This window comes from Apodemus sylvaticus, chromosome 10 (assembly GCF_947179515.1).
Source record: "Apodemus sylvaticus chromosome 10, mApoSyl1.1, whole genome shotgun sequence".
In the NCBI taxonomy this organism is placed as follows: Eukaryota; Metazoa; Chordata; class Mammalia; order Rodentia; family Muridae; genus Apodemus; species Apodemus sylvaticus.
In genome coordinates, this window is record NC_067481.1 from 15708459 (window position 1) to 15724503 (window position 16045).

The 16045-nt window shown below is 48.4% G+C and overlaps 1 protein-coding gene across 1 annotated transcript in view; it reads left to right on the forward strand.

The window, feature by feature from the left end:
* Positions 1–16045, forward strand: part of Pitpnc1 (phosphatidylinositol transfer protein cytoplasmic 1) — a 258738-nt gene that overhangs the window by 201839 nt on the left and 40854 nt on the right. Inside the window, exon 6 of the mRNA XM_052197031.1 lies at positions 13495–13590. Coding sequence (XP_052052991.1) covers positions 13495–13590 — 96 coding nt within the window. The remainder of the gene's footprint in view (positions 1–13494; positions 13591–16045) is intronic.

Sequence of the window (16045 nt, forward strand, 5' to 3'; positions counted from 1 at the left end):
CAACCCTAAAATTATTTTCGTAGCTACTCCATAACTCTAATTTTGCTACTGCTATTAATCATAATCTGATGTGTGACCCCTTTTGGGGATCACAACCCAGAGGTTGAGAACCAATGCTCTAACTGGACCTGACACTCCCCGATTGGCTAGTGTTAGCTAGCCAATGTCTCTAGGGGCCCCCTTGTCCCCTAGCTCCCTGTGCTGGGTTACAGAGACGCATTGCTGTGGTGAGGATTTGAATTTGGGTCCTCATGCCTATAGAGCAAATATTTTACCCAGTGTGCCATCTCATCAGCCCAGGACTCTTCCTTCCTCACAGTCCGGAGAGGGGCCGATTCTCAGAGTTCTGTTGCACAGTGGAGATGAGACGGACATCCCAAGACCACCAGAGCCTCTATTCTAGTCACACAGCCCCAACTGCCAGTACCAGGTGTCTCTGGTCTAAACATTTCTCAGAGACTGGATGATGTGCCCAGAAGGCCTGCTTTTGCCAAGCCAGTATAAAATAAACCGTGACAAGCTTTTCCAGCCTACCCTGCTGAAAAGCCTCGTGCCTTCCAGAAGCATGTCATTTCAGAGCCTCCAGTTGTTAGTGTTTTTTTTTCCTGTTCACGTTGTCTCTGTCTGTGTAAATATTTACATATTTCTTTTCCCCTAGAACTCATTGAGAGTACGTCTCAGGCACAATGACCCTTCACCCTTGAATACATCAGTGTGTGTGTGTGTGTGTGTGTGTGTGTGTGTGTGTGTGTGTGTGTGTCCTAGGAACAGGGACTTTCTTTTATGTAACCACGGTGCAGTGATTAAGACCTGAAAGTCGGACATTAACACAACAGTACAATCTGGTACATGGGCATATTTACATTTTGCCGATTTCTTTGGTCTTGTTTATTGGAGCCAGGGTTTCATGTAGCCCAGGCTGGCCTTTAAGTTCTATATAGCTGAAGCCAGCCTTGAACCCGATTCTTCTGCCATCAAGCTCCAGGGTCAAGTATAAGAGGTCCACCTACCATGCCCCATATTCCACCAATCCCCTTCACCATTGGCCCTCTGATCCGGGACCTCATGTTGTCTCTAGTGATGACTTCCCTGTGCCTGGAGAGGTTTTTCTGTGTCTCACTCGTTCTGGGACTGTCGCTTATTCTCTAGTTTTCCTAATGGGCGCCTCACATTAGATAGACTCCTCCCATGACTCTCTCACCGGAGTTCTGTAGCTGTGCTATGTGCTCTTTATGCCCTCTCCTCACGCCCGTTTCTCAGCATGGATGGTGTCCTTGTATCCTCTTGTCTGGCATTTGAGAAGACTCTGGTCAGAGGATTTGGGGTTGGGGACATGGTGAATGTAGATCTAAATATGTTCATTTCAGCCCAACCAGAGAGAGATGGGCATGATCATGTGACATAGATCTGGGCCTCAGAAAGGGTCTGAGATATCCAATAGGCTTACTGTGTCATTATCAATTAAACATTAATTTTACAGATATTCACCATAGTAGCGTGAACATGCAGAATTATCATGGGATTGGAATAAATTGACTAGCATTTACGGGGTCCCAAGTTTTATCCCAGCATCAGAAAGCGAGAGTTGGGGGGGGGGGAGAGAAAGAGAGAAAAAAAGAGAGATGCTTATTCTTTTTTGGGGGGGAGGGGTTTGGGTTTTTTTTTTTGTTGTTTTTTTTCCGAGACAGGGTTTCTCTGTGTAGCCCTGGCTGTCCTGGAACTCACTCTGTAGACCAGACTGGCCTCAAACTCAGAAATCCACCCACCTCTGCCTCCCAAGTGCTGGAACTACAAGCGTGTGCCACCATACCTGGCTGAGATGCTTATTCTTGTGTGTGTGTGTGTGTGTGTGTGTGTGTGTGTTTCATCTTTTTTTTATTATTTTTATTTCATTCGATATATTTTTATTTAAATTTCAAATGATTTCCCCTTTTCTGGTTCCCCACTCCCCGAGAGTCACATAAGCCCCCTTCCCTCCCCCTATTCTCCCACTCACCCCTTTTCCACTTCCCTGTTCTGGTTTTGCCTTCACTGAGTCTTTCCAGAACCAGGGGCCACTCCTCCTTTCTTCTTGTACCTCATTTGATGTGTGGATTATGTTTTGGGTATTCCAGTTTTCCAGGCTAATATCTACTTATTAGTGAGTGCATACCATGATTGATCTTTTGAGTCTGGGTTACCTCACTTAGTATGATGTTCTCTAGCTCCATCCATTTGCCTAAGAATTTCATGAATTCGTTGTTTCTAATGGATGAATAGTACTCCATTGTGTAGATATACCACATTTTTTGCATCCATTCTTCTGTTGAGGGATACCTGGGTTCTTTAAACAACTGTTCTAGTCCACTGGAAAGAGAAGAGGGTGGGGCTGTTACTTAAAGGTGACATTCAATCCAAAGCCCATTCACAAGAGTGGACTGGAGGCCAGGCTGTGGTGGCACACGCCTGTAATCCCAGCACTTGGGAGGCAGAGGCAGGCTGATTTCTGAGTTCAAGGCCAGCCTGGTCTACATAGTGAGTTCCAGAACAGCCAGGGCTACACAGAGAAACCCTGTCTCGAAAAAACCAAAAAAAAAGAAAAAGAGTGGACTCGAGAGCAGGGTGAGGCAGTGGGCGTTGCCTCCCCACTGAGGAAAACCAGCATGAACAGATCCAGCCAAGGGCCTGTGGACTCACCGGATCATGCCCTTGGCCAGAGCCCCAGACCCCAATGTCCCTACCACAGGCTGGGCTAAGCCTGTCTTCCCCCTTGTCTGGGTTGGGGAGCTCCTTCTAGAAGCTTCTACGGCTGTCTCCAGCAGGGACACATGAAGCTCTGCCAGGGTTCTTTTTGTGGTTCTCAACTTTGTCTCTCAGGGAGTTTACAACCCATCCACACAGAAGGGGGGAAAAAATCAAACAAAACACAAACTACCAGGAAAATGTATAACAGTCTGTTCCTTGTTTTGTTGTTGTTGTTGTTGTTGTTTTCCTGACAGTAGATGCAATCTCTTATGATTCTTAAGCAGTTTTGGGCTGGTGCCTGATGCATTGTTGTACCAGGAGAGGCTCAGTAGGAATGAGCAGGATGGAGACACGGGCCCTGAAGCACCTCAGGATTTTTATTCAATGGAGGGCAGAAGGGAAAACTCTCCAGCCTCCAGTGAGCCATGCTGCAGGCCTCCTCCCTTTGCCCATGGCGACCCCAACCAGGTCCCGACAAGCCTTTAGTCCCCTCTACTCTTTTCTCTTTCCTCGAGGCTGAGTTATTCAAAGAGCCCATAGCCTTAACTATTCTGTGTCAGAAACTCTGCCTCTGTGCAAAGCACTCATTGTGTGGGTTCAAAAAAAAAAAATTGTTGAGGGAACCAGGAGATCAAAGTCACCTCCAGGAGACAAACACCTAACAGGGAGGCTGGTGAAGGCCAGGCAAGTGTGGGGCCTGCTGCAGTTTCAGGTTCGATATCAATTTGTCAACTTGAGAGAAAACCAGCCGTTCCCGCTCCCAGAGAGACCACCTTGTGAACTGAAATAAGAAAGAACTGGGAGAAATTGGAGCTATTTTAAGCTCAGCTTCTGAGATTTATTTTTGGACCTATTATTGATCTTACTGCGGGGAAACCATACAGCCGTCCCTGCACCAATATCCACACCTGCCCACGGGAGGTGCCCGCCCCATCTCCTGGGCTCCTCTGTGTCCAAAAGGAGGCTGTGGCCCACCCAGAGTGATGCTTTTTTCCTGGGCTGCCACCTGCATCAAAATTAGAACAGCTTCTGAATGGAACCTTGGTGCAGCCACCCTTGGAACCTAAACTTGCAAGGTTCCCTCCCCCACCACCACCTTTGAAAACCTTTTTAGTTAATGAACCCAGCTGTAGCATTTGTGACCCTGCTGTATGGCTGTACTGAATGTCTCTGCCTCACCCATAATTAGTCATGGCCTGGTGCACCTGATTAGGATGTTTGCGGTGGTGTTTTTGCTACAGACATCCCCCCAACCCCCACCCCCTAACCCTACTCCCACTCCCCATCCCCCAAACAGTCTTTTCCACATTGGTCATTCATTGTATTGCTTCTTCACCACAAAGCCTCGCTCACAGGAGCCTGGGAACCCTGAGGTATGGCTTGAAATAGTTAACGACCCTCCTCCTATTTCGCACAAGTCCCTTTTAGACTTGAACCCCAGATTCTAAGTGTCGCTTCCCTCAAAGGCATCACAGCTGTGAATTCTCCGCAATGATATCCGCCCCACAATCCTCTTTATCCTGCCTCCACCTTACCTCTTTACCCAGCATCCTTGGCTCTTTGATCTTATTGTCCCCATTCTACCCGGGCCTCACTGGTGACCTGTGTGTGGAACCTCACCCACCTCAGAGCCATGGCCCTGAGTTATTCCTGCCCCTCCATCTCTCAGACAGGTTATGCTCTGCTGGCCTCTGTCTGTCAGTTACAACATTTTGTAACCTTTGAGGTAGGTGGAGAATGGGAGGCACGTGGATACCTTGGGGCCTCCCAGAAGGTCATGCTTGGTCACTGCGAACAAGCCACATGTTTAGGGTAGCAAGCATTGTCGTGGCATGGATAATGAAGGAAAGGATCTTATGAGTGGAGGATTGTGGGAGTTTCCTACACTACCACACAAATGTCTCCAATCAGGAGGCAGAACTCAATAGAAGTGTTCTGACCTCACTGTGCTGGAGGTCAGAGGTTGAACTCAAGGTGTCCATGGGACCATGGTCCTCCAAAGGCCCTCTCAAGCATCCTTCTTCACCTCCTCCAGCATCTAATGGCACCAGACATTCCTTGGCTTATGGTCCATCACTCCAGCCTCCGCACTGACCACTCATTCCTGTCACTGGATCTGCATCTCTTCTTGTAGGGACGCCCATCATCAGATTTAGGGACCATGCTCTACCTGGAATTTCATCCTAAGATCTTTAACTAATTACATGTTCAGAGTCCTCGTTTTCAAGTAAGCTCTTCTTGAGCTGTCTGATAGACATGAGTTGGGGAAGGAGGAGTCTTTACTCTACTGTAGATGTCTATAATCCAGGAGTGGGAGACTGCTACACCCCCTCCCGACTCTACCTCCTACCCCAGCAGATCCTTTCTCACAGCCCTAACCCTCAGCAGACTTCTCTGGGGCCTGGTTCCACGTGGATTCTCTTACCTCCAGCACCCACTGGGCGGTTCTTGCATCCCTACACTCCTCCTCCCTCCCTGATCCCATAGCTGTGACACCCTAGAAATATAGTCTAGTCCCAAGGACAGATTTCAGGGAACCGTCTCTCTAAAGTCCCTCCTTCCTCCTGTGGTACTTCCTCAAGGTACCAGGCTGCTAGGGTTTTGTGTTTAGCAGACTTTGTGACACCCTGGGTTTGGTCCCATTGTCCCCCACCTCCAAAACAAACCTTAAGTGGATAAGGCAAGAAATTTTTTCTTATGTTTTTACACACACTAGTGTTGATGATGATTTTTTGGGGGTTTTAATGCTTGCCACACAGTGAAATGATAAATATTTAAGGCAATGATTAGGTCACTTCCCAAATGTAATTACACATTGTATACATATATTAAAATGCTATGTTAGGTTTCATACATTTTCAATTAAAATTATTATTCTAAAAAGAAAATCACACTGGATGTGAGCCTGGTAGTAAAACATTTTCACAGCATGTAAAAGGCCCTGGGTTTACACATATATAAGTAATATTATTTATTTGTATATAATATATAGTAAACATTTTTAAACTAATAAGGTGAAAGTTAGTAAAGGTAAAAGATTTATATGATCTGAAGAGAAAAATGGAGTATTAAACATTTAAAATTTAACAGAGGGCTGAACATGTAGCCCGGTTGGCAAGCGCTTGTCTGGACACATATTATGGGCTGGGTTCTATCTCCATTACGACACAAACCAGGCAGCGTGGCACAAGCTTGCCATGCTAGCTCTTGGAAGGATCAACGTTGTCCTCAACCACATTCATAGTAATTTCAAAGCCAACACTGGCCTTCAGGTTGCTCTACCCCTCCTTGCTGGCATTGGAAAACTGTTCCCTTTTGCCTGACCAAAGGCCTAATGATGCTGTCCACCAGAGCCCTCTCCAGAGAGACGCTGCCGTTTACCCAGCATCCCAGTCAATCCACCCAGCCTTAATACCCCTAAAGCCCGGGGCGAGCGGAACGTTTGATGAGGATTAAATAAAAGCAGCTCGTCTCCCACTGCACTGCCAGATGGGGCTCTGATTCTGCTCCAAGACCAAGGTTGGCTCAAGAGTGAGTCTGAGGCCATTTCTGCCCCAGGGCTGCCAGCGCCAGCAGTCAGTTCTGTCGGCACACACACCCCACCCCGCCCCCACCCCCCCGCCGCCGCCCCCTTAGAGATTGTGGGTTAGACCCTGGAGTCTCAGGGCCACACCAAGCAGCTTACTGTAGGATAGACTTCTTTTCCTCCTGCCCCAAATAGTCAAACTCTTGGCCTAATTTGAGCAGCCAGTTTGGAGGCTCAACCGCCCGTAACTCTAGCTCTGGGTCACGTGAAGCCCCTTCTGACCTCAGCAGCAGTCACCTGCTCTCACATACTCTTACATAGACACAACACAGAAACATCACTTTTGAAAATGGAGGTGGTGAGACCCATGCCATGGGCAGGCACCAATCCCTGACACTACTAATGCTACTCCGTTCTGCTTGCAGACAGGAGCCTAGCATGGCTGCCCCTAAGAGGCTCCACCTAGCCGCTGGCTCAAACAGATGCAGACGCCCACAGCCAAACAGTGGATAGAGCTTGGGGACTCTATGGAAGAATGGCAGGAAGGATTGCAGCCCGCAAGGGGATAGGAACTCCACAGGAAGATAGGCAGTGGTGGCGCACGCCTTTAATCCCAGCACTTGGGAGGCAGAGGCAGGCGGGTTTCTGAGTTCGAGGCCAGCCTGGTCTGCAGAGTGAGTTCCAGGACAGCCAGGGCTACACAGAGAAACCTTGTCTTAAAAAAGCAAAAACAAAACAAACAAAAAGAATGTAGGAGCGATTCATTTTGTGAAAAGATACAGATTTATGAAGATGCCGTGCCCTTTATGTGAGGAGCTGAGGCTTCTTTGAGGCTTGGCACTGAAGGATATCTGCAACTAGATAGCGCCTGACTCACGTGCTCTAGTGTGTTGCTTGGCTAGGTCTTGTTTTAAATCTCGTCTTCACAAAATGCCAAGTCCCCTAAGACTTTACCTTCCACTCTGAGAGGTCCACTGTGGAACACGCACAGTAGGGGTATAAAACATTTACCAACCCACCAAAGAATTGTCTACGTGAGATTGACCTGTGAGCGAGTCTGGGGGTGGGGCGTATCCTGATAGTCTTAACTCATGTGGAAAGACCCAGCCCGAAAGCGGGCAGCGCCATGTCCTGGTTTGGGGCCCCGGTGCATACAGCGGAGTGGTGCATACAGCGGAGTGGCGGCTGGCTGAGCCCGCCCGAGGCACACATGCGTTCCCTCTGCCCCTGCCCGCGCATGTGCTCTGACTAGCTGCCTCGGGCTCCTGGCACCCTGACTTCTCCTCGGTAGCAGATATAAATTGCAGAGATGGACTGTAAATTGGAATTATGAGCTAAAATAAACCCCTCTCTCCCCGAAGCTGCTTATCATCTGGATATTTTATCCCAGTGACAGGAATAAGGCGAGGACAGGCGCGGAGAGGCAGCAGTAAAGCAGCCTTCTGCATTCAGCGCCCCTCCTCACCGCCCTTCCTCGGTATGTCTTAATTAATCACATCCCAGATGCCCGAAATCCTAGTAGAAGGGAACAGTGGCTCTGCTGGGCCTCTGTGTCCTTTCAGTTGTATATCTGAGGCATAAAATGAAATGACTGGTAGGTTTTTCTCAAAATCCCTACTCATCAGCCATCTCTGTCCTGCCTCTACACGTAGCCTCAACCTACTACAGGAAATTCCGAACAAACAAAAAGCATGTGGGGATTGATCTGTTTCGTGAAAAGATGTAGGTTTGGGTAGACGCCCCTGCCGCTTGCCTGAGGAGCGGAGGCATCTTCTCTGAGGTTTGGTATCAAAGAATAGCTGACCCCCTTTTTTCTACTTACGCCTCAATTTAAAAATAATAATACAATTTATATTTTTAGAATACTTTTATGTTTACAGAGGGATTGCATGACAGTACCTCTCATCCAAGCTTAGAAATGTTTCTCCTTTGGGGAGTGGGAATTAAATTCATTGTCTCTCATGCATGCTAACACTAAGGTACACCCTACACACACACACACACACACACACACACACCCTGAGTTTGGACCTTAAACCACAGAAGTTGCTAATACCAAGAATGGAAGGCAGAATCCATGCATCTGGATTTCTGCACCACTTCCAATAGGCTGCAAACCCCACTCCAAAAAACATCATAAAATTTGGAAATGCAACAAGAGAGTACAAAACTCTAGGAAGACCGTCCTTTTCCGGGAGAAATCCAGACTGCTGGGAACAGGACACATTCTGGGAACAGCACACGCAGCCATGGAAAGGAAGCCAGGGCATGCTCCTCAGTCAGGACTGTGTGACAGAAAGGAGCTGACCACAGGTCCATCCTCCCTTCCTTGGCCATTCTCCCACAGTGAAATATGCAAACCTGCTTCCCCCCAATTGCTAACTTCCTTCCCTTGCCATCACATTGTTGAGATATCTTACTTTAAGACAAATTCTCAAAGTGTGCATTTTCCTAAAGTGGTTTTGTGTGTGGATGTGCGTACGTGTTGTGTGTACAGATATGTGTGCAGGTATTCATGCACATGTACACACATACACATGGAGGTCAGAGGTCAGCACTGGATAGATACCTTATCTGTTTTCTGATTCATTCGTTAGACTTACTGAGTACATAGGGGCTTCGCCTAAAACCTTGAACACCAGAACATAGTGTTCCTTGGAAACTTCATCTCTCTAATGTCTCACACCTGTAAATGTTGCCCTCATGTGATTTCCTGAGTTCAGGCACTAAAAACCTGTATGGACTACAGAGCCAGAGTCACACGGACTTCCACACACTTGGTACTTCAAGGGGGTTTGGCACAAATTAAGCATCCTGTTATCCAAAGAGACCAGAGGTTGTTCAAAGGTTGCTCCTAATAGAACACCTGAGCTACCTGACCAGGGATTAGCAAGCACCAAGTCTTGTTTGTTTGTTTTGTTTTTTGGTTTTTTTTTTCAAGACAGGGTTTCTCTGTATAGCCTTGGCCGTCCTGGAACTCACTATGTAGACCAGGCTGGCCTCAAACTCAGTAGTCCGCCTGCCTCTGCCTCCCAAGTGCTGGGATTAAAGACATGCGCCGCCACTGCCCGGCAGAACACCAAGTCTTAAGGGCATGCTCAGGGGTGGCCAGAACTTCCATTTCATGAGTGGTCAGACTCCAGGGTCATCTTCCTAAAGGAAGCAGGAAGTACTTTGGGCTGGCGATGGTCTTCTCGGAGGGCTATAAAAATGAGACTTCCGTCATGGGGAGCCTTGCTGGGGAGCCAGGAGCCATGCTCTCCATTCCCGGCTTTGTTGCTGACTGACTGTATGACCTTACAGTTTTGAACCTCAATTTTCCTCATCTGAAAATTGGGGATATATAATAGAGCTTTGTCCATGCCTCCTCACCCTCTGCTTACAGTGTGTTCATTTCCTTCTTCTACAGCGTGTTCTTTATTCTGCCTTTTATTTCGGAATCAGCCTTAGTAACTTTTCCAGGGTGGGAATCCAGATCTCACCATCCCTGTATTTCTGCAAGCCAGTCCCAGCGCCCGGGTGCAATGAGTATCAGCTGGGGCCCAAGCAGTGGGCAGATACCACAGTGATTAGAGCAGGAGGAACGGAATATCAGGAGTTAGTGGTGTCTGATAGAAGCAACTACCAAGACAGGCCAAGAACATAAAGCTTACTGTAGAACGGAAACAGGATGCCCAGGGAAGGACCCTTCTCCACGGTTAAGGTGTCAGATGCTGACATCTCTCGAGAAAGCGTGGCTGTCACACCCAGGATGGCAAAGGAGTTCCTTAGGCTCCTTAACCACAGCCGGGTGCCAGTCACTGAACAGCACAAAGCCTTCTGCGACACAGGCAAGGTGAGGTTAGAGGCCAGGTGTGCCAGGGGAGTCGGCGCACGCTACCAGTGCAAGGCTAAAATGCACACGGCACCCGCGCCAGGAGGGCCAGAGCGGAATGGTTCCTGGGCCGCCTGCCAGGACCGCAAGGTCGTTGAGTAACTGCCCTCCAGGAACGCGGCAAGGCAGAACTACATCCTTTCCCACAGACTATACACACACCCTCCGGGATCCAAGCCTGCGAGACCAACCCTTTCTCAGTAGCATCTCCCTATCGCCCTCTACTGACAGGGCTCGGGTACTACTTGCTCTAGAGGGGAAATGCTCGCAGGGTCTTATCCTTAGAGCCAAGAAGCAGTGATGTACTGTGATTTTTTTTTTCATGTTCTAATCACAGTTGGGGAACGAAGTTCTTGCCAGACAAACTAGAATACATGCCTTCACATCCCCAGCACCCCATAGAAACCAGGTGTGATGGCCTACAATTGTAATCCCAGTATTTCGGTGATGTGGCAGAGAAAAGAGCCCCTGGAGCCCACTGACCAGCCAGTAGCCTAATGGATAAGATCTAGGTTCAGTGAGAGACCCTGTCTCAAAAGATAAAGTTGGGGGTCTTGGAGGGGGGGGCGCTCAGCCTGTAAAAACATCAGCTATTCAAACATGAGGGACTGAGTTCAAATCCCAGCATCCAAGTAATTATCAATGCATAGTCATGCGCTCCTGTAACTTCAGCTGTGTGGGGGGCGTTGAGACAGGAGGATCACCAGAGCTTGTAGGCCACCAGCCTCCCTCCAGGATCAGTGAGAGAGCCCCATGTCAAGAGAGTGAGTCAGAGAGTGACAGCAGACACCCGACATCCTCCACAGCATATACATATATCCTCATAACCTTCACATACATGCTAAATTAATTCATCCTTAAAAAGACAATAGGAAAGCTGATAATGACAGAAGACACCTGATTAATATCTCTCTCTCTCTCTCTCTCTCTCTCTCACACACACACACACATACACACACACACACACACACACACACACACACACGAATGGACACACGGACACGACGTGCACATACAGACACATACACACATAACTAATTACAAGAGTTAAAGCCACACAGCTTGCCAACGGCCCTCTTAACACCCGCCTACTCCCCTTCCTTTAATTCCCATAGATTACACCAATGAATGTCAAACCTCTGTGTTTCCTTTTTAATTTACTGTCTAGAAAGCCTCGTCCCCTCGGGCATTCTGTTTTGCCTTCCTTCTCCTCTTGCTTTACACTTAAGAGACTGAGAAACCAACCCTGACTCCCACAATCCCTCATTTCACAACTGACTTCTCCTCTGAGTAGTTCACCCACTGTCTATTTCATTTCCAGGCACTCCACCTGTCTATCCCAGGCAGTAGGAGTACCCGGAAGCACTGGACTGAAACAGGCCTTGGGAGGAACCTGGGTTCATCTAAAAGCCAAGCTTTCTATGCCTTTGAGGAAGGTGCCACAGACATCTCAGGGCAGGCTGGATGGAGGTTCATCTCCCCTGACCAATCTGGAGATGTTTATCCATAAGGCCTCCAATTGTAGAATTTAGAGCATATTAGGAGAGTGGACAGTTGTGGGGCTGAGGAGGTGGCTCATTGGGTGAAATGCCGACTGATTCTCCAGGACCAACGTAAGAACCCATGTGTGATGGCATGAAGTGCTCGGAGACAAGATGCAGGAGCATCGTAGCAGCTCCCTGGCCATCCTGTCTGCCGAGCTCCAGATTCAGTGAGACACCCTGTTTCAAAAATAGGTAGTGAGTGAAAGAGAAAACTCTGTCTCACACACGTCATGTGTGGCGCTTACGCATTCACACCAGAATAAAGGGAGAAGGAGAAGACAGTCATAGAGCCATTGGACTGGGCAGAGAGTTTCCAGGATGACCACTAAGCTAAAAAGGCTCACCCGACTCAGGTGAAAGCCCTTGGGCACCGCCCCTTGGAAGGGCGAGTTCATAGGCAGCAGCTGCGCATGGAGACAGTGTTGGTAGGCATCTGCCATCTTGTTTTCCCGAAATGCCCCATCGTCTGTGGAAGAGTGTGATGGGATCCCTGGTCATGGAATGAGACGGTGCAGAGACTTCTTCCAAGGATAGTGTGACTCTCCAAATCTAATCTGCTCAGCATTCTTAGAAGGCTGCTTCTTTGCTTCAGATCAAAATATGGGGAATGTATCGTGATTAATAAATGTTCTAGAACTAAAGAACCTAACCACACTGCACCCTATTCACCCACCAATGAAATCACACTCTTAAGTGATCAAGAAAAATACACGTTTGAGTGGGGGTGCGGCTCCCTTGGTAGAGTGCTTGCTTAACATACTGGAGCCCAGGCTCAGTCTGAAGGATCTCAGAAGAGCAGGCACACCGATCAGTCTGCAGACTCAGACCTGGGGAGGTAGAGGCGGAAGGCGCAGAAGCCCAAGGTTGTATTTCACAGCTTGGGCAACGATGAAATCCTATCCCAAGAAAAAAAAAGTATCTGGACGGTGTTGGTGTAGCCCATTAGTCCCAGAGCTCAGGAGGCAGAGGCAGATGGATCTCTGTGAGTTCCAGCCCAGCCTGATCTACAGAGTGAGTTCTGGGATAGGCAGAGCTATGTAGAAAGACCTTGTCTCAGAGAGAGAGAGAGAGAGAGAGAGAGAGAGAGAGAGAGAGAGAGAGAGAGAGAGAAGAAAAATTATGCGAAGAAAATATTTAATCCTAGGCAAAGGAAAGGGCTTGTGGTTTATTTTCTCTTTGCTTGTCTGTTTCCTGCGTTGAGAGTGAATCATTTGTGAATTAAATACATATAAAAGTTAATGAGGGACTGGCGAGATGGCTCAGCAGGTAAAGACATCTGTTGCCAAGACTGGTAACCTGAGTTAGATCTCCAGGACCCACATGGTGGAAAGAACCAGCTCAAGCGCCTTGTCCTCTGACCTCCACCTGGACACCACAGCACACACACACACACAATTAAAAGGCCTTCGTACTTTTCTCCCCCAGCCTCGGGCTGTGTCTTTGCTGCTTGTCTCAGCTCCCGGCAGACCCTCCCAAGCCTCTGCCCAGAGGAGCTGCCAAAACCCAGCAGTTTTCAATTTTTTGGAAGAGCTTTTTGGAAAAGATTTGTTTCCTCTTTCTTGAACTTCTAAAAACAGCCCGCTTCTTCATCTCCCCCTCAGCGTGCGATGACAGATCCTACACCTGCCTCTGATGCCACACAACCTAAGTGAGGAATAGGAACCTGTCATGATTCTCACACATTCTGTGTGGCAGGCAAAGCCAGCGGGTGTGGGGCCACGGGAAGGTGCCCTGTCGGTGCCTGCTGCCCCAGGCACGGATGTCCTAACCACAGGCGCTCAGCAAGATTTCATTTGCTAATCTTGGATGTTGCTCTGTCCTTTCAGATTTTTGACAGTGAAGCCAAAGACCTGGAGAGAGAAGTGTGCTTCATCGATATCGCCTGTGATGAAATTCCAGAACGCTATTACAAAGAGTCTGAGGTAAGTAGTCTTAACAGAAAGCAATTTGTTCATTCATTCGTTCATTCATTCATTCCACTGTGATTGCTGAATCTCCACTGTGATTGATGAATCACTTTTATCCTAGGACACTTCCATGTGACTTTTATGTTCATTTGGTTTAATATCAACATCTCACTGATTCTTTAAGATTGATTTTTATTATTATTATTATTATTATTATTATTATTATGTAATGTGTGTGGGTGTTTTCGTACACCAAATGCATGCAGTTCCTGCAGAAGCCAGAAGAGGGCACCAGATCCCCTGGAGCTGTTATGGATGATTGTGAGCCGCAATAGGGATGCTGGGAATTGAACCCAGGTCTGCCGGAGGATCGGACGGTGATCTTAACCCCTGAACCTTCTCTCCATCTCTGGTTTTGTTGACACAAGTTCAAAGTGGAGTCCCCGAGCCGCCCCTTTTTTGCATTTGGTCTTCCTTCTCCTCCCAACTCGGTCATCGTCCCCGATGACATCAGGGTTCCTGGAGCTAAGCATTGATCACATTGGCCTCTGGAATGCAGCAGCCTGTCTTGTGTGAGGACACAGACAGTGTTACATTTCTGTCTTTGGCGTTTAACATAAAGAAAATCCTCAATCAAGCCTCCAAGCTTTGATGGTTCACGTTGGCCCAGAAACCATCTTCCTAAAATAGCTGGCACCTTCCCGAGGGCTTCTTCTCTTGCCTGGGATGAAGGAGACCGGCTTCCCCCCTCTGGCTTGTCCTCTCTCGGAGTCCGCCCTCTGCCTCGCCGCTTACCCTTTGTGTCACTGTCGATGCCCGTCATTATTTATATCCTGTTAGTATCTTATTAATGGCTGCTGATGGAACTTGAGTGGCCCGCTCGTGAATCCCAGCCCTGAGAGGACAACAAATGCGGGGCTATTTTGGTTGTTCAGCTACACACAGCCAACCATAGTATGTTTATCGGGGCCCAGATTTGTCCTTGAGCTCTGACATGTGACCTTGGAGATCTTCTCTCATGCTCATTAGAGCTGATGGAAGATGCCGTGCATAACCCATTAAAAGTAAACTCCGGGCCACTGGGATGGTTGTGCAGTTAAAGGTGCTTGCAGCCAAGCCTCAAGGCCCCGAGTTCAAGCCCTAAGACCCTACAAGGTGGAAAGAATACAGATTCCCACAAGTTGTCCTCTCATCTCCAAACCCACACTGTGCACACTCGAACACACACATACACACACATAAGTAAATAAGTGCATAAAAAATTTTTTTTTAATTTCAACATGAATTCTAGCCTGTTACAAACTGGACTGCCCTGTGGTTTAGCTCTTTACCTGCCTGTGTGGAGATTTGTTTGGCTGGAAAAGCAGTACTTGGCTTTAGCAGATGCCCGCCTGCTTCACGAAAGGCTGGAGATCACGCTATGTGCTGCTAATTGCTTTAGATCACGCCGGTCTGTGGTAACTCGTCCCTTCTGAGCTGCACATAGACGGAAGCCCGAGGCTTCTCCGTTCTCCGATCTCCCCGGCCACTTTCACAGTGGCTCCAAGCAGATGCTCTCTCAATGGTTGTTGAAGGAGTGAGGGAGGCTGAGGGCTTTGTTTTTCCTTCCAGTGGTCAGTGGTCATAATTTCCTAGCAAGCGCCATCAAGGAGAATGGATCTGTCACCATTAAACTACCAGTTGTGAATCAGAGATATTTTTTTCCCATAGTGTGAGACTTACCGGTTACTCTTTCGGCTCCTGCTCTACAGACAATCCTTGCAGCATCTTAAGCATGGACACCTTGGGCAGAAGCTGGGGGCGGGGGGGTGGGGGGTGCGGATCTGTAGTTGTGGAAGCACTGGGGAGCCTTATCACAGGGTGGATTCTTTTTTTAGTGCTGATAAATCCGGACCATGATTTTCTGAGGCCTGCCCTTCCAGCAGCCTACTGACCCACGCACTGTCACCCAGGCCAGAGGAGGCACCAAAGCTTTCTGCCTCTTTTCCCCACTTACCCTTGGAAGCCTCTGAGCCACACAGTTCAGAATGCCTCCCATTAAGGTGACCAGAGCTGGGAATTTTCCATGGGCTGGCTCCTGCCTGTCAGACCTCCTGCCACCACTATGTGGGATTGTGAGGGACTCAGGATTGACTAATGGCCCCGCCTAAGGGTCTGCTTAATTCTCCTGCAGGGTTCCTGTTTCCTACCCAGATCCAGAGCCTGAGCAGCAGCTCCCAAAACCTCTTAGACCCAGGTCATCCTTGTTTAACTTTTTATGTGTGTGTGTGTGTATGTGTGTGTGTGTGTGTGTGTGTGTGACATGCCAAATGTGTGCAGATGCCTTAGAAGGCCAGAAGAGAGCATCAGATCTCTCAGGGCTGGACCCCAAGAGAGTGCTGAGCACAAATGCCCAAAACCACTGAACTACCCTTCCAGCCCCTCGAGTTTCACTCCTATGTCAACTAGAGGGTCGGAAAGCAGGGCTGTT